The following is a 25,608-nucleotide window of genomic DNA, read 5'->3' on the forward strand; positions in this document are numbered from 1 at the left end:
AGCTTATAGATAAAAAAGAATGTCGTCAGTACTTGTTTTTGTGTGTTTTTTTTTCAGTTTTTTGTTCCTAAACATCGCAATTTAAGAAGAGAACACGCACATATAGAGACGGAAGGAGGGATGAGAAGATACACAGACGAGATGACGAATGAAATTAAAATTAACTAAAACTGGACCAAAAAAAGGTCGCAGTCGTCTACGGAACCGTATTACAGCGCAACCACGTTTTTAACTACAACTGCATTTCTCGACAACCATGTTCGGGATGGTGCTTTGGACGACGTTGTAGTTGGTGTCGTAGTACAAGAGGATGAGCGGCGCCATTTTCGTGGGTGAGCAGCAAGGAGTTGCCGACGTACTTAGTTGCCAGACATGCGTGTGCATGTATTTCGACAGGAATGTGATTGTGCACTCGCCCGCACAATAGTTTGCCATGTAGTCATTTGGCGCAATAATCCAGTCCCATGCGAACTTGCGGAAGTCTACCATGAGGGGATAGCGACAACAACGTTTCTCGTTGTCTTCTTTGTTGCACGTGAGCGAGAGACTGCGTTTGGTGCGACGTTTTCGTGTGTCTTCGAGTAACATTTCAATATAGGGTGCCTGAAAGCAAAGAAAGAAAAATAATAATTAATCAAAAAATCTGATTTAAATTATTTTTTTAATTGAAATTTATTAATTTATAATTTTTAATTTTAATAAAATGATTTAAAATTTTATTTTTTTTATTTCATTCATTCAGTGCCAAGTTCTGACAGAAAACTTAATTACAATGTTTTTTTTTTAATTTTGAAAAACAATTTTTTCTTTAAAGCATTTTAATTATTCTAGCTTGGTAAACCTTAAATTACTTGGTAATTACTTGCGTAACGTAAATTACTTGCTCAATTACTTGGTAAAGTTTAAAATTTTTTATAAAATAAATACCTAGGTATTTTTTTTAATTTTTTAAATGTCAATTTTGAAAAAAATTCAATAAAATAAATTAAAAATAATTTATTAATATTAAATATAATTTAATTATAGAAATAAAACTTATTAATTAAATAATAAAAAAAAGTAATGAAATAAAAAAATCAATAAATATTTTTTGTTTAATATTTTTAGAGTAAGTAAAAATTAACATTTTATAAATTAAATTCAGTTAAATTAAATTAACATGATTTTTAAGTAAAAATCTTAATTTTTTATGTAGTAACAAAATTTTTATTTTTTTTTTCTTCATTTTTTATGAAAATAAATGTAATTAAATTTTAAATTAAATTTACTTTGGTTTGATTTTTTTAAATAATTATTTTATTTTTAAAAATTAAATAAAAATACCTCATTTTTAAATTAAAAAAAAATAATTTTTAATCTTTTTTTTAGCCAAAATTGACATTTAAAAATTATTTCCCGCTCTAATTTATTTTTTTTTTTTATTTTTAAAAATATTTTTAAGCTTAATTGAAAATTAATCAAGTTTTTCTCAACTTATTCCCTAAACTTAAAAATTGATGAAAAAATTTCTTCATAAAAATCAACTTACATGATCTCGATCGCCACTATTCAAAACAACCAACTTATGCCCATTTTGTCCATTAACTTTTATAATTGTTCCATAATTACTCGGCGGATTCCGGTACCACTCATCCACCATACTCGTCACATCAACACTCAAATAATGTCCCTTCGTCTTCGGCACATGTCCTTCGTGGAAACTCACGAGCTGCTGATACGCCTTTGAAGTCCGCTTCACTTTGTGCACCGTCACATTGAACGTTTTTTCGTGTTTCTTTGCCGGATCGTGTTCCGCCAACCACTGCTCGCTATGCACAAAAATATGCAAAATCGCCTTGGTAACTTGCGAATGTTTCACCGTGTTAAAGTGAAATTGCAGGACATCCGTGTGACCATTTCGTTGCTTCGCTCCATGTCGTAGTTTGACGGGTGCTGGAAAAAAAAAACAAAAAAAAATCGTAAAATTAATCAATTTTGTTACCAAGTTACGAATTTTTATGTTACAACTTTTGCTTTTGTTTGAACATTACTTTCGTACTCATGCCCTTTGATCTGTCGTAATCAAAAAAAAAAAAAAAAAAAAAAAAAATGACGCCCCTTTTCGCATAATCTCTTTCGCTGTTAACGTTTCCGATTACATGAGAATCCATAAATTTTTTACGAATATTTTTTTTTAATAAAAATGATAATGAATCCTAAACTGGGTCACATATTATCACGACGACGACATCATGTACTTGGACTTCTGATTACAAATACTACTAAAATGATTGTGAACAGATGAAAAAAATTGCACAGAAGAAAACATAACAACTTAGAAATTCTGCCTTACCGATAAGATAAGAGAAAGTGTCGTCATGAATTAAAAAAATCTAGACACAAATTCAACCTTGACTTGTTTGTTTTGATTTTTTTTAATTTTTATTTTGGTGCATTTTTTGTTACAAAAATAACATGACTAAAATTTGATTTTTTGCTTTGTCAATAAAATTTTTAAGCAATTTTACTACTTTTGAAGTCAGTTGAATAATAAAATTTTCACATTTCTTGAATACAAAATAAAATAAAATAAAATAAACATCTTAATTCAAACGTCACCAGCTGACGACAACCAGCGCACTGATTAAACACACACACAAATGTTAAACAAAAACGAAAAAAAAGTGTAATTTATTAGACAGTTATTATCAGAAAATATGCGAAATGACTAATAATAATAATATTTATATGGATTTGATGAAATAAATATAAAATAAGCGCCGGCTTTTGATTTTCTTGCCTCGTCTTCTTTCTATTTTTATTAAACATATCTTTTTTAGAAAGATGAAGAAATTGGGTTTGCTGGTCTAAAATTGTCTGTCTTTTTTTCATGCAGTTTTAAAAATTTTAAATTTATTTTTTCTGCTTTTTCTATGATTTTATTTTTATTTTTTTAATTTTGATTATTTTAAATTTTATTTTTTTTAAATTTTATTTTATTTTTTTTTTTTATTAATTTTTCTACTTTTTGCTCATTTTTTTAATATTATATTTATTTTATTTTATTTTATTTTTGTATTTTATAAAATTTTGGTTTTTAAAAACATTTTAATAAATTTTTAATTTTATATTAAATTAAATTTATTTAAAAATCATTAAAATAAACAAAAATCAAGAAAATTGGAAAATATTTAAAAATAAAACTTTTAAACGATTGTCAAAATATATAAATAAAAAATTGAAACTTGATAATTTTTTGAGTAAAACTTATTTTTTTTCAGATGCCTATGTCGATTTTTTTTTAAATTTTTAAAAATTTTTAAAAATATGTAAAAAGATTTAAAAAAAAAATTAAATTAATTTTTAATTATTTTTTTTTTTAAATCAAATTAATATAAAATTTAAAAAAACCTTTACAGAATTTTTTTTTCTAAAATTTCATGAATTTTAAAAATTAAAAGTAAAATTTACAAAAAAATACGCTAAATTAATTTATTCAATGGAAACTTCCATTGATATACATGTATAATAATTTTAAATATGCTGCTACAAAATTTAATAGTGTTGTTCTATTAATTTATTATATTGATCAATTTTGCAAATTTTCATGTTGCTACCGAATTGACAAATAAATATTTGGCATTATTAGCTGACGATTGTTCGAATCTTTTCGCTTTTATTCGTGAATTTATTTTGAAAATTGTGTCATCCGCAATATTATATAATACATTAACGGTTTTTAACCGGTTTTAAATTAACTTGTACTTAACTAGAATGCCTCAAAAGAACAAAAATGAATTTCATTTCTGAGTTTCATTTTTTTTTTCATCGGGACCAAGTGTGAGAATTTTTACACCATAAACACGAGTTAATAGCGCGAGACGTGAATGAGCAATATCCTAATGACCCAATTTCGCAAATAAATTAAATGAAGTGACACATTTTGTTTCATTTCCTCTTCATCTCAATTTGCGAGAGAAAAAAAAAATAAAAAAAAAATTATTGCACATTATCACTTACTTCATATACACAAACACGCACGATATAATTGAGTAATGCACCCGAATATTTGATGCGCAACGAGTTCATTGCATGCATTGCAAAACAGCAGCAGCAGCAGTAGCAGCAACAACAAGGATGGAGGAGGTGGAGCGATAATTTGTCAAATATTCTCATGACTTGCAACTTGTTGCACATTTATTTTACAATGTGCTTCTTTGGCGTTGATGTCATTACATATTAATTTAACGCGTTTATGTGATGTGTTTATTTAATATTCTTTAAAGTACATCAAATTTTTTTTTTGCAAACAAATAAAAAAATTGGGTCACAAAATTTATTGGCGAGTTAAGGTTTGGTGCACCGAGAATTTGGGACAAGGGTATGGCGTGTTAAAAATTTTTATGAAACAAAATTGTTACACATTTGGAGCAAAAATAACATTTATCACTTTTGCTTTTTGAGAATACAATTTGCGATAAATTTTAGTAAAGCATTTTTAGTTTGAATTAGCAAAAATCGAATTTCAAATTTTTAACGGTCGTTTTTTGAATTGACATTTGAGTAAAATTTTTAAAAATGTCAATTCAAAAACGACCGTTAAAAATTTGAAATTCGTTTTTTGCTAATTCAAACTTAAATTAATAAAATTTACGGAAAATTTCTAATTTTCAGGTAAATTTTAAAAGAACTTAAGCACGTGTTATTCATCAATATGCTCAATGGACAAACATTTTTCATCGGAATTATTCAAACTCATCTCCAGCTGAATCTTGTAAGTAAACAAAAACATAAAATCCTCTCATAAAATTGTTGTTTTCTTCATTTTGCATTAACACGATTAGGAAGAACTTTCATTCAGATCAAAATTTATTCAATTTTCATCTCCAGATCATGAAGCTGAGTCACTCTAACCTAATGTGTAAATTACTTGCGCATCACTTTACTTCCCATCCATTCAACATAATGCGATGCCAAGTAGAAAAACAACAACAAACAAACAAATAACACAAAACAAAACAGAGAAAAATAGTAAAATGCAAACACGATAAATGCATTTTTATTATGATCATTATTGTTTTGTGCTCTCTACTCTTTTTCTATGCACTTTTTTTGCTGTTTGTTTATTTGTTTGTTTGTTACTATTAAACTATTATGTATTTAATCTAATATTGCCTATTTTCAACCACGTTATTATTATTATTAATATGTGTGTAGTGTAGCTATTCAATCAACTTTAACCAATATGTGAGTAATGAATCGAGATAATGATAGGTTATTTTCTCGTACACTCGGTATATATCGTTTAGTTAGGCAACAATTATTCATATTATTCACTTGTGCGCTTACGTTTGCAATTGAACGATGCTCTGGGATGGCTTTTTTTGCAAGTGATTTTCTTTAAGTTTGAACTGAAACTTTTGATTAATCTTTTTTTCTTTCTTTTAGGTTTAGGTTTGCAGAATTTACTTCAATGCATTGATAAAGACGTTTGCCATAGATTAGAAATTTTAAAGAAGCATAACCTTCATTAAAGAAGAGTATAACCTTTAATGATTTCTAACTTGATAATCCACAAAAAGCGCAAAACCAACTCGGCTGAGGAGAAGATAAACTTGAAATCATCATCATTATAAATAATCAAAACGAAAAATGTACAAAGCTCGATGACAATAGGTTTTCACCCCCCCCTAAACCGCGATGATGCCTTATGATTCCTCTCAAACCTAACTTAAGTAGTACATCATCAATAAACAATTGTACAAACTCGAAAATATTTCAATTAATTCAAACTAACAAGGCACAAAAAGCTTAAAATCTATTTATAATTCAAGCCCAAAGAGCACATTGACTACTGCAGTACAATAATGATGCTAATGAAAGACGAAGACATGAAAGCGATTCAAAGAACATGCAATAAAGCACTGCGAGCAATCCTGCTCAAGGATCGATATGCAAACGTGGAGAGCATGCTAAATGAAACAGAATTACTTGACGTGAAGCAGAGAGTCTATTTCAATTCGCTAAAACTAATAGACAAAGCCAAAAATGGTCTACTCCCAGAATACTTGACAGAAAATTTGACAACTGTGGGAGAATCACAACCTTACGAATTTCACAGAAGAAGAGATTTTAGATTGCCTAATTATCTGACGAGTGGTGCACAGAACTCCTTTTTCTACAAAAGACTTGAAAAATAATTTTTAGTGAACTTGAAATCTTATGTGAAGTCCAATTTTACATCTCACTGAACGACAAAAATGAAGAACACGCAACTGAACGATGGAAGCTGACATCATCTGTATATCACCAGTTTTGGAGGAGTTAATCTCTCAGGAGATCAGATTAACCTCTTAAAGGGTTAATTTATCTCCTAAGTAGTTAATTTGAACTCTCAAGGGGTTAATCTGACCGAATCCGAACTAAAAGTCGGCAAAGATGGAAAAGAGCTGAATAACAAAAAATATTATTTCGAGGATATTAAGTAAAAATTGAAATGATTTTAAAAAAATCTATTCCAATTAATCCAAACCAAGCATATAAAATTTAAGAAAATCTAAAAAATTTTTCTGAAATTCTCAAAAATGAAAATTCTCCAAACCCCATTTAGTTATAAAAAAAGCTCCAAGGCAATGACCGCGGCTTTCTTTCACAACAACTACTTAGCCAAGTGCCATATAGATAGTCGTCGCCGCATTCCGTCCCACCGTGATCATCATCATGATCGTCACATGCACGATAACTTGGATGAAAAAGGGAAAAAGTGAACTGCTTCCTCAATGTTATGTATTCTTTTTTTATTTTTATAAATAATAATATAATATGTACCATGTAAACGTTTACTGATGTACGTATTACTTTTTTTTATGATTTCCTATAAATATACAATGATCGGTCTTTTGTTTTATACTTTTTGAAAAAAAAAGACTGCATCAACACACATTATGCAATTTCGGGGTGGTCTTTCGCTGTGATATTATGTGATTGAAATGCATGAGAACTTATTATTATATTATTTATTTACAATAAATGCATGCAAAAGCAGAAAAAAGAGCATAATCATGAGGGATTTTCCATATATGGACGATATACTTTAAAATGCACACAAACTGTATCGAAAGCCGGTTAAACTTCTTTCAAGTAGGTACAATTTCATTCATAAAAATAGAAGAGGCGAAACCACACGTTGCTATATTCTTGAGAATTTATCGTGTTATTATTGAATTTTATCATGAATTGAGTCATTTTAACATGTAATGTGATCCCCGGATCATGCAATATTTATAAAATTGCAAGCTAAATTGTTTCTCTGTGCGGCGCGGCAAATAAAATGTGCAAATTAAGAAGGACATTGACCTAGATAAGGCCTGATTCAGCATCTTTCCGTGCGGTAATAATAGTGCTTTGAGGCGAAATCTCATCCAAAAACTTGTCCAATTAATTTTTTTTTTCGCTTTTTGAGGGACCTTGATGATTATTTGCTCTTGTTATGTATTCATTCTTTTGTTTTTCTCTTTTTTTAATTTTTTTTTTTGTTAAAAAATTGCTTTTCAGTGGATGTCTGTCCTTTATTTGTTCTGAAAATGCATCTAGATCACGTCAAACTTTCACGTTCCCCGATTTTTGTTTCGATTATGTGCATGTCCAAGTGCATGTCGAAATAATCGACAAAAGCAAAAAAAAAGCGAAAAGGCGTGGGAAAGGATACTATTAATATAATAATATAATATTATTATTTATGCGATTATTATTATTATTGTTGAATTGAAAAGTTCACACACAAACATAAAACGTTAATTTGACAAAATTACAGGAAAATTACTCTCTCGCGTCGTCACTCCTTTTCCGTATCATGCAAAAAAAAAATGTGAAATTCAGGCCCACACAACACTTATCTAACTTTTTTTAATGTGTTGTTGTCAGTCAGTCACTCATGCGCTTGTAAATACGTCTAAGAAGTTTGCGCGCACTCGCTCGCCACATTACATGAACGAACATAATTGCCTCATTTACTTCAACACATAATTATTTATTTATTTTTAAATTTCGCGTTTTTTTTTTCGAGAGATCTCGAAAACTGCGCAAGAAAGTGTTCTCATGGATTTTAATTAATAATGATGAAAAAAAAGTGAATCGAGAAAGGGGAGGAGTTGCAGTAACGATGATTTTGCTAGTAAATATATGAGGTGATGATGTAGAGAGAGAGAAAAAGAGAGATGATAATGAGGAATCAACATTGTTGCACACAGCATTATGTAACCGCAATTTGTAAGTAATTTTAGCTTCTTACGCGTGAAGGAGTTAATTTACTTTTTTTATAAATTTCAAAATTCAATTTAATTTTAAATTAATTTAATTTAATTTTAATTTAATTTTTTAAATTAATTTTAATAAAATCAATTAAATTAATTCTAAATTTTTAAAGTTTTTAATTAATTTTTTTAAATTTTTAATAAATTATTTTTTTTGCTGATTTATAATAAATTTTTTAAATTTTAAAACTTGTTTTTATTTTTTTAATTATTTTTGTTTATTTTTCTTATTTAAATTTATTTATTTTTTTTTATTTAATTTCTTATTTAGTTTTTTTATTCATAAATTATTGATAAAATTTTATATTATTGCAAAGAAAAAAAAATCACGATGACAAAATACGAAAAAAAAAATCAAAATAAACTAAAAACCAGTTTATTTTTGATCCATTTTTAATCACAACACAACGACAACTTACTTGCATGCTAATGTTCAATAAATCATATCATGTCAACGTGGTAATTTATCGATCGAACTGCGAAAACAAAAATTAATTGATTCTCATGCACTCTCATGGAATATGCGTTACAGATAATATTATTAAATAAAAATAAATGATATTATTAATGATTTTCTTGTGTGAGTGATGACAAAAAAATTTTTTTTACGCGATCGACGAGACAATCGATCGTCTTCAAGGCGAGCGAAAATCAAAATGTATTCCTAATCAATTTAAGAAGATTTCGTTTAATAAGAGTACCAGACGAGACATCAAATGCGTGGAGATATCAATGACATGGGTGTCCATGACTTGCGACTTACGGAAGCAGAGACACGTTTAAAGCGGGTAAGTAAGATTTTTTTTTTGGCAAAAAAATTTTATTTTTTTTTCATTTTTTTTAAGTGAACCATATTACAAATAATAAAATTAATTAAAATAAAATATTTTTTTATAAATTTCTTAGGCGAATAAATAAATTCATTTTTTTATTAAAATTTTGAATTTTTTAATTTTTTAACGTTTTTTTTTTTCTTAACATTATTTAATTTTAAAATATTTTATTTAATTAAAATAAAGAAAAATTTTTAAAAATTTTTGACAAAAAATAATTTTTACGTGACTTTCAAAAAATTTTTCAACATTTTAATTTAATTTTCTTTAGTTTTTTGTATAATTTTGCCATAAACAGTAATTTTTAATTTTTAATATAAAAATTCAAAATATTTTAAAAATATTTTACATATTTAATTTATTTTTTGAATTTTTTTCAAAATCCGAGGGGGGGGGGGAGACAAAAAATGGTTTTTCAATTTTTTTAAAATTATTTTCGCGAAAATTTTAATATAATTTTTTAAATTAAAATAATCTTCAATTTTTTAAAAAATAGACAATTTAAGAATATAATTTTTTAATTTAATAATTTAAGAAAAAAATTAAGAATATATTTTAATTAATTAATTTTAAAAATTATTTTTTTATTATTAATTTTATAAAAAATAATATTCAAAATAATTAAATTTAATTTTTTTTACAAAAAAAAAGTATAAATAATTTTTGGCCACACTCTTAAAAAACTTTCCATCTCTGCCCATATCAAAAAAAAAAAATCATACACACATATTAAGAACAATTAAATGCAACATCTATCAATCTATACACATGCCGGCCGCGAGAAATGCAGAGAAAAGTATAAATTGATCGATATTAGCATAAATTTATTCCAAAGTCGAGGCGAGAGGTAAATGGCCGAGTTTGACTTTGATTGAATTAAAAAACGACACGTAATGAAACTTGTCATTCAAGAAGAAAACACAAAAATTTTAGAAAATTGTCTCCTTGACCTGGCTCACCAAACACTTCCAGCACACAAACAATTCAATTAGATGCCAAAAAACTTGAAAAAAAAATTTAAGCAGCACAAAAACGGTCGTTGATCCGCTTGCTTAGATCACTTAAAAATCACTTGCACGAGGAAAGCATCCTCCTAAATTGAAAGAACTCCATTAAATAAAAATTTCACGAACTATCTACGAAAATTTATTCTCTCATCATTTATTCGGCAAACACACAAAAAAAAAATACGCAACAACAAACACATAAACACACACACAGTGCAACGGTTGAAAAACCTTTTGAACTAATAATAATCAAAAAAGCAAAAAAAAAAAAAAAAATGCGCGCATTTAGCCTTGTTAAGTTCATTGCACCCATTGTTATATAAAACAAAAAAAATCAAGATTTATGTAAGTTATAAGGCTGTGCGAGATGGTGATGATCTGTGTGTGTATTTGTTGTTTATAGGAGAGATAAAAAAAATAAACGCGCAAGAATATATAAATATATCGGAAAAAAGAACAATGCATCATCGTTTTGCCAAGATACAAGAGAGATCATATCACCGAAAGCCATATATTGCCCAAAAATTAAATTAGTGTGTTTAGAGTTCACGTCGTGTGAAGGAAACACACACACACACACACACATGCACATACGACACGGAGATCATCAAAGAATGCCAATATGAATAAAAAATTGCATAGTGTGTTGTATTATAATAATAATCAGAGAATAACAAAAGAAGATAAACGAATATATGAATCAAACGGTCAAAAATACCGGCAAAAAAAAAAACGCAAGAGCTGAACCTTTGAACGAATAAATTATATCTATACGAATGAATTTATTCTTAATTTTTTGTGTGTGTTATTTTGCTCGCTTGCTTGGACATTTGCACGAACTTGACTTGAAATGAGAGGAAAAAAAAAGTTGCATGATGAGTACTTTTTTGCTGCTGCTACGAATTGGCGGACCTTGAGAATTCCCGAAAACACTTTGCAAGTCATTAAACTTCAACTTTCGGAAATTTACGTCATATTTGGAGTAAATTGGTTATGGAGTGATCCAGAAAATTTTTGGGTAAGTATTGCGTGTTTTTATGAACAAATTGCGACTTTTTTGCAGATTAATTCATCTAAAAATTTTTGTTTAGTAACAAAATGGAAGCGCATGTTGTTTTTTTCCACTGAAGTGGAATACCTATCATCGGACAAGTGAGTAAAAGAAACTAAGGCGCTTGAATGCGGAATATTAAAAGAGGAACACGTACTTGTAAAAATTTATGATAATTAACGATTCGATTTTCTAAGGAGTTCCTGACGTTTTTCTGAGTCGTATAAAAGGGGTCGCCCAAGAAACACCTGGCGACGCTCCACACTCTCAGAAGCCAACATCATCAGAGAGGGTGAGGGGCAAATTACTAACCTCTGGGATCTGAAAGACCTTGCGAACCGACGAACCAGATGTCGACAATTCGTGGACCGTTTTTGCTCAACATGAGGACAGTCTCGAATCTTCGGATTAGAGACAAGGCGTAAAGTAAAGTAATTAAAAGGGGTTATAATTGGCATCCCTTGCGGGATTTGAATCCGCAACCTTTGGATTAGAATTGGATAGTAGTTAAAAGGACAACTCTTTATGATTTATAAGATGACGATGGACAGCTAATGCGACATCTTAAAGATTCTCTTCAGTGTGACGAAAAGAAATTTTTTAAGGCTCTAAGGGTCTAAGCTCTTAAACTTTAATATGGAGACTTTTTGAAATTTGTATTTTTCTTCTTTTTTTTAATTTTTTCAAAAAAAAAAAAAAATCAAGGTCATTAAAAAAGGTCATTTTGTCCCACTGGGCTGATGATGATTATGAGATAAAGTGCTCTATTTTCAAGACATGAAAATAAGGCCCTCCAAGTTTTCATCGAAAATTTTGGCAACTTTTTCTTAAAAAGACGCACATTTGAGAATTTATGAATTAAAAAAAAAATAAGGAGAAAGAAAAAAGTAACTTAAACCTGAAAAAAGTAAACAGGTTAAATTTAATCGCCATTAAATTTTAAATTATTGATCTCTAGAATGTTCTCTAAAAGTAAAATTCTAACTGACCACATTTTTCTGTAGGTTTTGAACCTTAAGGTCTTAATCAACGAATTTATCAAATATATCAATGACGTTTTCGGTAATATTCCACATAATTTTCACCTTCTTGCTGTATATGTAAATGACCTTGTCCACGTAAATTATTCGATGTAAAAAAAATTTCTCCTACATATCGACTTTCAATTTTTTTTCGGATTGTCTATTCTCGCATTCACAATTTTTTGGCTACACTTACGACAATAAAATTAACCGAAACTCGTCACTTTACAATCAATTTACAATTCAAATGATTGTCCGACAGACTTTACGTGTAAGCGAAATTTACATTCTTCTCTCTTTTTTTTTTAATAAACGAAAAAAAAAAAATTAATTGACACACATTACGAACTAAATTCGGTCATGTCATGTAAAAATGGTCACCTGTTGCTTAGATGAGTCGCCAAAAAGTCTGCATTTTGTCGTAAAAGTTGTGGAGTAGGTGTTGTCGGATGAAATTGAAAAGCAATTGTAGGTGTAGCTGATTGAGTAACCGGAATGTCCGCGATGGAACAGGTGATTTTTTTTTTCGAAATTTATGTCACACGCGCAAAAATTGTTGACCTTTTTTTCACTTGCTTCCTCTTCTTCTTTTTTTTTTCGCTTTTTTTTTTTGGTCTAATTACGAAAACGCTGTAATTGAAGGCGAAATGAACGAACAAATAATGTGTCAAATAATCGCAATAAAGCGCGTTAATGATACGGATATTCTTCGTTCTTTTCTTCTTTCGCATTTTTTTTCACAGCGTCAAGTGATGATGATGATGATGTTATTGCACTTATTTAACCTTGCATGGTATTTTGACCTTTATTTGAATATATTTATATACAACAAATAAAAAATATCACACACTTTTATCTGATACCGCGCGCAAAGTTGAGTTGAATGCGCTAAATGACATACGTGGTATATTTGCATTATTTGTGTAAATTAACGCAACAATAAAAAAATATATCCAGCATGATAAAATAAACAAACAAAAAAAAGTACAGGCACTCGTACGTACCCAACTATGTACATAATAAATTACTTTTGTGCAATTGAACTAACATCGTTTTTATTTTTTGTTTACTCTTCTTTTCACACTCTTGCTCGCCTTACACTCTTTCTGTGTTCGTGTTTCACATAAACATTGCACTGACAATGAATTCCGGCGATGATGATGATGATGACGACGTGAAGTGGCCACACATTGATTTCAAGGACAACGTTGTGTCGTCGTTTGAGGCTATTTCTCGGCAAAACTTTTTTTTTTCTTTGCTGTAATGAAAAACTTTCTTCGTCCCACTCGTCAGCCGATTAACTTGCGCCGCGCGATGGAAGAAGGCGTGTTGTATATTTTAAATTCACATCACATGAAACTTTTCTCTTCGTTCGCCAATACATTTCCGGTCGACACGTGCCTTCGTATGCAAATCACCATCATCATCATCATCAGCTATGCCATCATAAAAAGTGTTGAAAAAAAATTAACATAAAATTTGCATAGTGGGTGACAAGATAATCTAGTTAGTTTACACCTGGTTATCATGTTGTACATATTTATTCACTTTCGTCGCAGAAGCGGCAGCTGTGTCGGTGCATATGTCGCGGCACAGAGGTGTAGCTTCCGCAATTTCACCAGAAAAGTGAGGAAATGGTCAAATTATTTATTCTGATGTTGAAAATTTTCGGCTTATTTATCAAAAAAATAAAAATTAGGAGGAAAAATATTAAGAAAAAAATAGAAAATATTTTAGACAATTTTGAGTACTTTAAAGAAAAAATAAGAATTATTTTAATTTTCTTTAAATAATAAACCTATTTATTTATTGCAATTTATTAGATTTTTTTTAGGTCACGTGACCCAAATTAATTTATTTAAAAATTCTTATTGCTTTTTAACTTTAGATATTTTTACTTGATTTTTGAGCCATTTTGATGTTGTAATTTTTGAAAATTATTTTTTTCCATCAAATAATTCTAATAATTTTTGTTAGAAAGCGACAATAAGTGAAAATATTCAATAATAAATTAAATTAAACAAAAAAAAACTGAAGTTTTATTTAATTAATAATTTATTTTTATTTTAGAAAAAATATAATTCATAATTGTTTTACATTTAATTAAATTTTGTTTAAATAATTATTAAATTTATAATGAATTAAAAAAATAGAGAAAGTAGTCGTCTAAAGAACGACATACTAAACCGCATTTCGAGGTTGTATATCTTTGCTTTTCGTACTCCTTATTCCAGATTTTTTTTACTCCTTATTCTACATTTTCATACCCTTCATTTCACAATTTAATGCTCCTCATTTCACATTTTCGAACTCCTCATTTCACATTTTCGAACTCCTCATTTCACATTTTCGAACCCCTCATTTCACATTTTCGAACTCCTCATTTCACATTTTCGAACCCCTCACTTCACATTTTCGAACTCCTCATTTCACATTTTCGAACTCCTCATTTCACATTTTTGTACTCCTCATGACCCTTTCACAAATCCATACGCCTCACGACCCAAGGAACTGCCCACTGACCTTCAGGGTCCTCAAATAACTAAGAATTACAAAAAAAAATTTTGGGGCACACCGGAACACACACACACACTGACACACACACACACACACACACAGACGACAAGTCGAGTTTAATACCGCATTTTTTCTTCGAAATGCGGTAAAAAAGAATAAAAATTTAAATAGATTGGTGTAGTAAAAAAATAAATTAATTAATTTAATAATAATTTAGTAATTCTTTTAAATATTTTTTTAAACTTAATCACCAAATCAGATAAGTTCAAAATTGGTTCAAAATAATTTTTTTTATTATTATAAAAATATTTTTTTTAATTTATAAAAAAATTGTTAAAAAGATTTAAATTATATTTCAAAAAATTTCTAAAATAGTTTTCAAATTTTCTGATAGCTCTGCATCATTTTGTCCAACAGACAAAAACTCATGATTGTGGGCGACATATCGAGTTTTTCTAATTATTTATAACAACAAGGAAGACAAAAGAAAATGACGATTCTCACGGTTCCTCCAAAAAGCTATTTTTTTGTAATAAACCGCAAAAAAATCACAAAGCAAAATGAAAAAATAAAAATTGAGATAAATTTATGTGTGTGTTACTGGGCTGTGGTGTGTGTGGCTCATTTCCATTACAAAAACAAAAAAAAAATCCAAAACGCACAACGTTGGTGGGATTTCTTCATGCAGCGCAGCGAGAGAGATGTTGCTGATTGAACCTGTATTGCAAACAAGAGCAAAACAAAACAAAAATTGAAGAAAAACTGCATCATGAGAAGAAAACGTAAACAATACCGTTTAAGGTTTGATTGGAAATCACTTGAGAATTGCTCTTGCATTTAAAATATTGTGTGGCTTTTTTGTGCGTTTTTTTTTCGTTGTTGTATTAAATACGGTACTTATGTTATTATTATTATTATTAAATGATTGTGATCGCAAAACAACGCAGATCAAAAAGGCATAATTTTTCGTATTTTTTTTTTCGCAAGCAGTGAACGCACAAGTACAGCTGATGGCGCCTCCTTTAATATACTCGTACTTCTAGATCATTTATTTTTGCTCCGATTACACTCGCATCATCTTGATAGATGCCAATTTATTAATGTAATATAATATATTACTTACTTTACTCTTTTTTTTTCATCTGAAACATTTCATTTTATGTTTTAAAACGAGTAAACATTACCTTAATTGTACATTGTTTTTATTATTGTTATTATACCTGCATGCATGTTCGCTTCAATCATCATCTCTTAAGTTATTACGATCATCATCAGGTTATTCTTGTGCGCCATAAATAGAAGATAAAGAGATTAATATGCACATTCAGCCCTACTTTTTTCTCTTTGCTTTTGTCTTTTATCATCATCGCATGTTTTTTTTTTGTTTTGATATTATCGGAATCAAAAACAAAAATACGCGTTAATTGTTTGTCTGTCCGTATAAATTTTTTTTAAACATTTTTTTAAAAATTTTTAAAATTAAAAAAAAAAATAAAATTAATTTTTTTTAAATATTTAATTTTATTAATATTTAATTTAATGTCTAAGAATTTTTTTTTAATTTTTATTTTTTTTCAAACTTTTTTTTTAATGTTTAATATTTTAAAATAATAAAAAAAATTACAAAAAGAGAATTAAAAAAATCTTTTATTAAAAAAAAACTTTAAGTTAATAAAAAAAAATAATATTAAAAAATAAATTACCTAATTATTAATTTTTATAATAAAAAAATAAAAATTTATTTCAAAACTCATTTATTAAATTTTTAAAATAATGCTTTTAAAAAAAATTTTAAATCATTTAATTGCAATTTATTTTTAATGAATTTTTTGAATTTAAATTTCTTCAAGTTTTTTAAGCTTTAGTACAAAATGCACTCTAGTCTTTAAAAAATCAACGAGTCAAATATTTAGTGTTTTTCCATTACAACAATGTAATAATCCTGATTTGATGTGTATTTTTCAAAATATGTTATGCTCGTCCATGTAAGGATCGCACCTTGCATCGCTTATCGCACACAGCGCATCAGCACCGTTATTAATCATTTTATTGCACTTCATTTCAAAAAAAAAAGAGCCAAACTTGCACTTATGACATGACATCAACTCTAGCGATCGGATCGCGCAGCAGGTGCACGTGCTTGTCAGGATAATAATAAAAAAAATGATTTCGACCTTTTTCTTCTGTTACTCAATTAGGATTGACGTTTAATAAAGGAACAAAAATTTTTTTTATTAATTTGTCGAAACAGATGCCACTTAACGTTCAACTTTTTTTATACCTCAAAAAATTTTAAATTTTGTTCCACGTGCTGTTTCTCTTCCACGTTATCGCAATTAGTTGGTGCAATAATAACAACTGCATGTGTGTGTTGAGTACAATTTTGTCATTGCGCTAATTTTATTGATGTATTGAACAAGAAATAATTAATCAGAGAGCCGATGTCTAAAGTACTTACTCACACATATTTGTGCATACAATGAAATTTCAAGTGCACTTGAGACTCTGTAGATCGGTATCTCTTCGACTGATTATACTGATTAATAAAATTTGTCTTAATTTAGCCGGAATTCGTTTCGGGTTTTCAGATGAAATGCGACACCCAGGTAAAAAAGTATTCGTGTCACATAAAAAGAGCTATACAATAGCTGGAGGAAATAACGTCGAGCGAGCGCAGTTGTTGATAAGGAAATCAGTTGTTTCTCAAGACTCCAAGACACAGATAAGCTGCTACAATTTAACTTGGATACAGTGGGTTTTTATCGGAACGTCAGTGGCTCCGAATGAATGGATGGGTTTAATTGGCATGCATCAAAGAATGTTAAGTAAGCATTTTTTATTCGACGACAAGTTACTTGCTGATAAGATTAAATTATTTTAGTTTCAGACAAGTAAATTGTCATTACGAAGGTCGAAAACAAGAAATCTAATGGCAACAGTTCATTGGCTAAATGACCTAGACTAGTTAATATATTTAAGATTACTAATCCTTCTTAATTTTTCACGAAGCTTCTCTTAATTTTTTTCTAATTTTTCTATTCCTAAACCTTCTCATAGCTAAACTTGATACACTTCAAAAAACCTCAAAGAGATTCGTGATTCGATTCGATCTCGAGATTTGAAAATTCATATGGATTTTGAGTATCAAGCCATGAGGATCTGAAAATCTTATACGACCCAGATGGTAAAAACCATATCCGAGCGTCAGAAAATCGTGAGCAAAATGCAGGAATCAGTTGCTCCGTTTGCCATAATATCGAACTGCAAATAGCCATAACTCATTTTATTATAAGGGAGTGAGTGAGTTTAACAAGATGAGGGCTGCGATTGAGTTGTCAAGTAATTTGCCCGTCGTCAAAGACAGCACCTAAAAGCTTATTTGTTGTTTGACATTCATTAATTCAGTTTGTTTCAACATATCGCTAATTCTGGTGTACTTATTTGAGTCAGTCAGTGATCTCAATGCTTGATTTGGTACCTTTTGTAATTCATTTAAATCAGTTTCGTAGTTCAAAATTAAAATATAGCCGCAATAATCTTCGCACAATTCGATCTTGGATTTGTAAAGAATCAGTCTTGTCTCTCTATCAATTTTATTTCTATGTCTTATTAAAAAGCCAACCTTTATTGTAGTTTTTTTTATTATCACAGTGTTCAGATTTTCTTTCAAGTTTAGTTCTTCATCAATAATAATCCCCAAATATTTGATAGTTTTTACTCGTTCAATGACTACATCCTGCACAATAAGTTTAGGAGTTGTATTAATTTAGTCTTTATTGGATTAAATCTTTCAACTTTAGCTGTTCAATTAGTTTGAAATCTCTCTCTTTGTTGCCCTGTAAATGATAACTAGAACATTAAAACAAATTGGTTCATTTTACTCCAATATGTCTCTTGTCTTGCTGCTTTTATTTTCCTGCGTTAAAATTCAATTGTATACTTTTTCATTTTTCTGAGAAAAACGCCTTCTCTTAAAATGAAAAGTCTCGAATCTTCCGATGTTTATTAAAGTTGATTAATTTTAAAATCTCAACTTATATTTAAAAGTTTTTACTCTTTTACTCTAAATGAGTTTTACTTTTACTAAAAAATAAATTTTACTTAAAAATAATTTTTTCAGAAAATTTAATTTGAATTTTTAAAATTTTACCTTTTTTCCGGAAGTTCATATTAATAAAATCCCTCCTCCTCGAATTTCATTGGTAACAATTAAATAATTTTTGCGCAAACTCATTTCTCTGCAAAATCATTTGCAGCATCATCATTTGCGAGATGAAAAAAACGAGAGAAAGAGCGAGAAAGAAAGAGAGTATGTCCTAACATTTTTTTTGTGCCCATGTTGTTGTTATCATTCCGCAAAACAAACATCGACAACCTGTCTGCTCGATCGATCAAAAACGATCATCATCATCCATTTACAATTAATTACTTGTTTAACACATGATGTCGTCGAGATGTTGTTTAATTAAACAAGAAAATGCTCGATCGATCGATTTACAAAAGTGTGCAATGCGATGCATTCTCTCGCAGCATTACAAAAATATTTCATCTATGAAAGTAAGGTGAGAATGAACATCGTTTTCACGACACACCTGACGATCGACAACGACGACGACGCAACACATTCTTATCATTTATCAATCTTCTTCTCATATGCTACTCACAATTTCTTTGGATTTCTTTCGTTTCGCAGCTCAAATATCAGTGCCCATAAAATATATAAAAACCATCATTAAATGACGTTATTATACAATTCACACGTACAAATATGTTCGTTCGATTACTTGTCCGATTGAGGATGATACAATGTTAATAAAAATTAATTACGTTTTGAATTCTGTGCACATTTTCACGTAGTTGCTGTGTTTTTTTTTCACGTCGCTTGTTGGTTCGTTGTTGTTGTCACACATGTTCTAGTTTGTTTCTATTAGGTACTAAACGTTAATGGTGTTTACAACATAAACTGAACGAGCAATTGATTAGCAAAATATACACGAAAAGTGATTCGAATTCATTTTAATATGCATGAGTTGTGGTTTTGTTGTCTTGATTTCGAAAAATTTGTAAAAATCTCTCTTTTTTTAGTGGTTTTCTGCTTTGGCACTTTTATCTTTAAATTTTTTTTGAGCTCTTTCTTGGCAAAAACGGAAATGCTCTTAAGAATGGCTGAGAAAGTGATTTAAAAATTTCATTTGTTTTTATTTAAAAAAAAAAAAACATTTTTCCAATGCCTAGAATTTTACTAATTTACAGAAAATTAAATAGAAATGGTTAGACGGGCATTGTTGGCTGCAGCTAGATGTGTCTATAAAACTCTCTGAACGAGACTGATGAAATAAAAAATTGACTGAACTTCTGAAATTAGACTAAAAATTAATTCTTATTGTTTTCAATAAAAATTTGAAGTTGAAGGTTTTTAAGTAGATTTAGATTTGTTCGACTTATTTTTAAGATCAAAAATCATAATGATTAAAATTAAAAAAAAAATAAGTAAAAAAATTTCCGATTTTTGTCTTTTAAAAGATTAAAAAAATATTTTTTTTTTAAATATTTACTCAATTACAGTTTAAATTTTTTTTTTAATTTTTTTTATTTAATAATAAATAAAAATTTAATAATTAATTTAATATATTTAATAAATTAATAAAAAAATAAAATTTAATCTATAAATTAATTAATTTAAAAATAATTAAATATTGATTTTTTAAAGTAAATTTTGATTTTTTTTAATTATTTATAATTAAAATATTATTTTTACAATTAAAATAATTTTTTATAATTTTTTTCAGGTTTTTAATTTACATTTTTCTATAGAATAATTCAATTATTTAAAAAAAAATATTCTTAAATAAATAAAAAGAGTAGATTAATATTGACCTTTGACTAAATTCAATTTTCGGCTCTTTTACTTGTAAAAAAACCTCCAAACAATCTGCATTTTTTCCATCTATTCTCCATGTACGATGACGCAGAATAAAATTAATAGTCATATAAATCTATTTTTAGATGATACTGACCTATGGTAATAAATTTGTGCGTGAACATCCACGACTATTATCTGTCTTGTATTTTTTTTTGTGCTGCAATCATTTTTAATAGTTTTGTTTGTTTTGCTTCTCAAACGTTCTTTTTTTTTATTCAAGTCTTTGAGTGTATGCAAATTTTACTCAAAGTTCAAGCCGCAATTTTTGCTTATGACTCAATTTACCAAAAAAAAGCAAAAAAAAAATCATGCTTTGATCAGGCGCTATTAAGTGTTATTTGTTTATAAAATTTTTTATTTGAAGCAGAAAAAAACTGCAAAATATCATGTAAATTGACACCCAGTTGGTAGCAAGCAAGGTGACATAATTTATCACATCAGTAACAAACGGCGATTAATGAACTGAACTTTTTTTTTCAGATTTCCATGGGAAATTCCCATGAAACGCCGTGTTTCTATGTAAATGTGGGTGTAACGTTAACTTCATGAATGAAGTAAAAATAACACATAAAAAAGCAATAAATTCATTAATAAAAAAAAAACAATAAAAAAATGCAAGGAACATGCAAATAATAAAGAGTTTCCTCGAATCTGTCCGCCTGCGAATGTGTCGTCATATCAGCAGCATGTAGCATTATTTGTAATAATGATATATGGATTTTTAATGCATGGACAAAAGGTTGCACTTTTTTTTTGTGTTATTTATTTTAATTTATCATGATTCATTCATTTCGCGGCAATTGTTCGCGTTTTTTTTTTGATGAATGAATGTGTGGAAATAAAATTTCTCCGCACAAGAAAAGGAACAAAAATAAATTATCGGCTTAATTGCCAATTAAAAAAAAAGGATGCGAAAATTAATTAAGTGTCATTTCCGCACAGGCGGTTACATTCATTCATTTGATTCCTCTTCTGACGTCAGTTTGATTCTAAAAAAAAAAATTAAAAAAAAACTCCTCCACATCATTAAATAATGCCCCTTGTCACTTCTTTTTTTTTGCAAATGCATGCAAATTAAGTCGTATTGAATTTCAAGTGCGTGCGTGTCCGAATGCACTTTTGGACGTTAAAATTTTAATTAACAGTTCCCCCTTGACATGGTTATTATTTATTTGTATATTGAAAGAAATGGCTTAAGGGTGCATATTTTGCATATGCGCGAATGTGAATGTGAAGGAATCATTAAAAGGTCAAGACTCACGCGTCGTGAGGGGACATTGTTGGATAGAATTTCATTAACAGCCAAACAGAGGGGTTCATTTTTATCGCATTTTGCAGCAAAAAACGTTAAAAATTTATGTCTGTCTGTTTTTTAAGTAGATAAAATTATGAAGATTTACATCAAAAATTTAAAATGTGCACTGGGAAAAATTTCAAAATATTTTAATGGAAATTCCACAATATGCATGAGGTCAATTTTCTTGAAATTCGTTCTTAGAAAGCTTTTTAGAATATCAAATGGGATGAAATTTCCAAATATTACAAAGGCAGACATTTTGAAATGTGTCTCGGGTTCAAAATTCTAAATGTGCATTGGGCCAAAATATGAAATGAGGTCGAGCTTTGAAAATTTTTACTCAGAAATCCTTCCCAGAATATTCACTGATATAAAAATCTAAAATATTCAATTAACATACTTTTTAGAATATGTCTCGGGTTGAAAATTTAAAATGTGCATTGGGCAAAAATTTAAAATGCTTTGGAATGAATTTTCTGAAGATAAACAAGGTTAAGCTTCTAAAATATGTCCTCAGAAAATAGTCTCAAACATTTATTGGGATGAAAATTCCAAATATTCAATAGGCAGACATTTTTAAATGTGCACTGGGCTTTGAAATCACGTGGTTTAAAATTCCATAACTTTCTTCATTTTTTTTTTCAAATTAAAAAAAATCAAAAAATAATTGAAAACTACTCACTTTTAGGAAAAACATAGACGCGTTCTGTGATGGGAAAGTAGTCATCGTCCTCTTCTTCATAAAGTTCCCGCGGATAATTGTCATAAAATTTATTCATGACATTCGGATCGTCGCCCATCATGCCTTCGTCGAACGATCCCAGTCTGCCTTTTCCCTGTTTGTGCAAATGATGCTTCTTCAGAAAGTCATCAACAATTTTCTGCGGAACATGCGGAATCGCATGCTTATTCGTCATATTTGGCGGCTTCGAAAATCCCAATTTCAGCAGCAAAAGATCCTGAATGGACTTTAAATTGGCAGCAATGATATCGTCATGCGAACGATTGCACGTTTGACAAGTCGAGATGGGACGGTAACTCTCTTCGGGATCACCGAGCACGGGAATTCTTCCGCGCACATTTTCCTCAAGCGATCTGTGATCTTCGAGACTACCGGAGGCAGATTCGGAATAATCGCTGATCGCCGACTGATCGTTGAGAGAGCTTTTGAGTTTGTTGGTGTCGTGCAGGTAGGTGCAATTGACATTTCGTGCGGAGGATGAGGAAAGAAGAGCACGAGGCGAGCCCGGAGACGTTGGCGATGTGGCAAATATCGTCGATAGTCGATCGGAGAGGGACGACGTCTCGGGCGGCGCTACTTTTGTGAGTCTCGTGATATTCTCGTACTGTTGTGCAGCCTCCGCTTGCGTTAATGTACACACGAGACTGTCCATTAGAAGTGTCACAAGTGCAATTATATAAATTAAGTTAAGCATCTTATTCACGAAACTATTTTTTGTCAGCAACTTCAACTTGTTCTTGTTCCATTCAGGGGCATCACAATTACTACAATTAACATTATTCATTTTGCACCACACACAAGTGTTATTCACTGTCTGCCGGTTAATTGAAAAATAAAAATCTCTCTTTTTGCAGTGTGTGTATGCGATTACTTATTAATTTAATATTATAATTGATGGCGTTCTGTTCTTTTTTTCGATTGATTTTTTTTTTCAATTTTTTTTTTCGTTTATCAAATATTCACCATGCCTTTTTCTTGTCTTGCGAGCACACCGAGAGTGTGTTTATTTTATATATTTAATTTCTCTCGCGCAAAAAAAATAATTTCTGATAATAATATTTTTTCTTTATATATATTTTTCATTCATTATTATTTATTTTTACCTACACACGCTCCTTACGAGTCATTTGTCGTCATGTGTTCACACATTTCAAAAAAATACTAAAAGTTATAAGTTGTGATTAAAATATTTTCATCATTATTACTTGACATCATTTTACTCGTAACAAATTTTATTTTAATTTTTTTTTTGTATTTTGTTACAAATTTGTATTTTATTATCACGTCAAGTATTCAATTATAGTTTTTTTTCTGATTGAAAAATTTCACTGGGTGTTTGAGGTGTGTTTATTGAGTGTTTTTTTTAATTATTATTCATTTATTATCAATTAATTAACTTTTTTTTCACCAGATAGAAGGTCAAAAATTTTTAATTTATTATCACGAGTTTCAGTCAAAAAATTGGAAAATTGTTACTTTATCACAAAAATTCGTTTTATTTTTTTTTTTTATCTTATTTTACGAAGAAGATCATTTTAAAAAATACTTTGTTGCCAAATAATTTCAGTCGTTTATTTTTATCACCTTCCGTTTATTTATTTTTTTACTACAATTTTTTTTTATAAAAAAAATTTTTATCCAATTTTTTTTTTATTATTTAAATTTATCAAAAAATTATATTTTTTTAAAAAATATTTTTTTTTTTTATTTGGAGGTTATCTTTTTATGTCCGTCCACGACAAATTGTAGAAGCTAACTAAGTACAATTTAACTTCAACAAAAGATTATAACTTCGTGTATTTAAAAATAAATTATATTCATTTTATATTTCACACACTTTTGTATTTACACACATATATTCGCGTATATGTTCCACAATGTACACATGTCGTTTTCGCGTAGAAAAAGTGTACGCGCTGATCACCACCAGAGAAGAGAAGAGACATACTGTTGTTGTTGTAGTTAAACCTGTAGTCGAGCATTAAAAGCATTGGCAGATTTTTCACTATGTGGATGTTCGTTGTGTGTTGGAGACCCAAGTACGGCGTTAATGGATCTCGTATGTTGCATGTGAAGAAGTGAAGCAAAGAGGAATGGATAACGTGAGTTTCGGTGATTCGTTTAGGATGTGAATCTTGGTGTATTGGATCGAATTTGTGTAAGGATATATGTGTATGGTGTGGTGAGTTTCAGATGCGATCGTAAGAGATCTGAAAGTTTTGTTTTAATTTTTTTTCGTATTAAATACAAGGCGTCTCCATTGTGCTTGAAAATTTATTTAAATTAATATTTATTGTTTAAAAATAATTTTTAAATAAAATTATTTTAATACGTAAAATGTTTAAAAAAATAGTTTTTTTAATTTGATAAAAATATATATATTTTTTTTATTAAATATAATGTCCGATATATTTTAAATTTTTTTTAAAAATTTTGGTGAATATATGACAATTTAAAAAAAATAAAAATAAATAAATAAATAAAAATATAATAATTAGAATTTAAATCTGTTATTTTTAATTCACTGAGTTTTTTAGAACAAAAAAAAACAATATTTATTTTATTTAATTCTGTGAGAAAAAATTTGTAAAAATAAAATAAATTAAATAAATAAATGAAATTATACATTATTTATTAAAATAATTAATTAAATTTATATTTTAAAATTTTTGAATGTAAAAAATTGTGATTGTCTAAAAAAACAAATAAAAATTTTTTAAATTATTATTATTTTTTTTTTTTTGAAAAGATTTTTTCATTATCAAATTTATTTCTTCTACAGTAATAAAATTTTATATTATATGTATTTATTTTTTTATTTATTTATTTTAATTATTTAATTTAATTTATTTTATATTAATTTATTTATTTCAATTTAATTAATTTTTAAATTGAAATTAATTTTAATTTTTGAAATTAATTTAT

The 25,608-nt window shown here is 28.5% G+C and overlaps 1 protein-coding gene across 1 annotated transcript; it reads right to left on the reverse strand.

The window, feature by feature from the left end:
• Window positions 1–228: 228 nt before the first annotated feature.
• On the reverse strand, window positions 229–24,032 carry LOC134834275 (growth/differentiation factor 8). The gene is made up of 3 exons (XM_063848870.1): window positions 22,624–24,032; window positions 1,529–1,932; window positions 229–603 (listed from the first exon to the last, which is right to left on the reverse strand). The coding sequence occupies exons 1-3, from the start codon at window positions 23,465–23,467 to the stop codon at window positions 229–231; spliced, it is 1,623 nt and encodes a 540-aa protein (XP_063704940.1). The 5' UTR covers window positions 23,468–24,032.
• Window positions 24,033–25,608: the final 1,576 nt, after the last annotated feature.

Source organism: Culicoides brevitarsis, chromosome 3 (assembly GCF_036172545.1).
Source record: "Culicoides brevitarsis isolate CSIRO-B50_1 chromosome 3, AGI_CSIRO_Cbre_v1, whole genome shotgun sequence".
In the NCBI taxonomy this organism is placed as follows: Eukaryota; Metazoa; Arthropoda; class Insecta; order Diptera; family Ceratopogonidae; genus Culicoides; species Culicoides brevitarsis.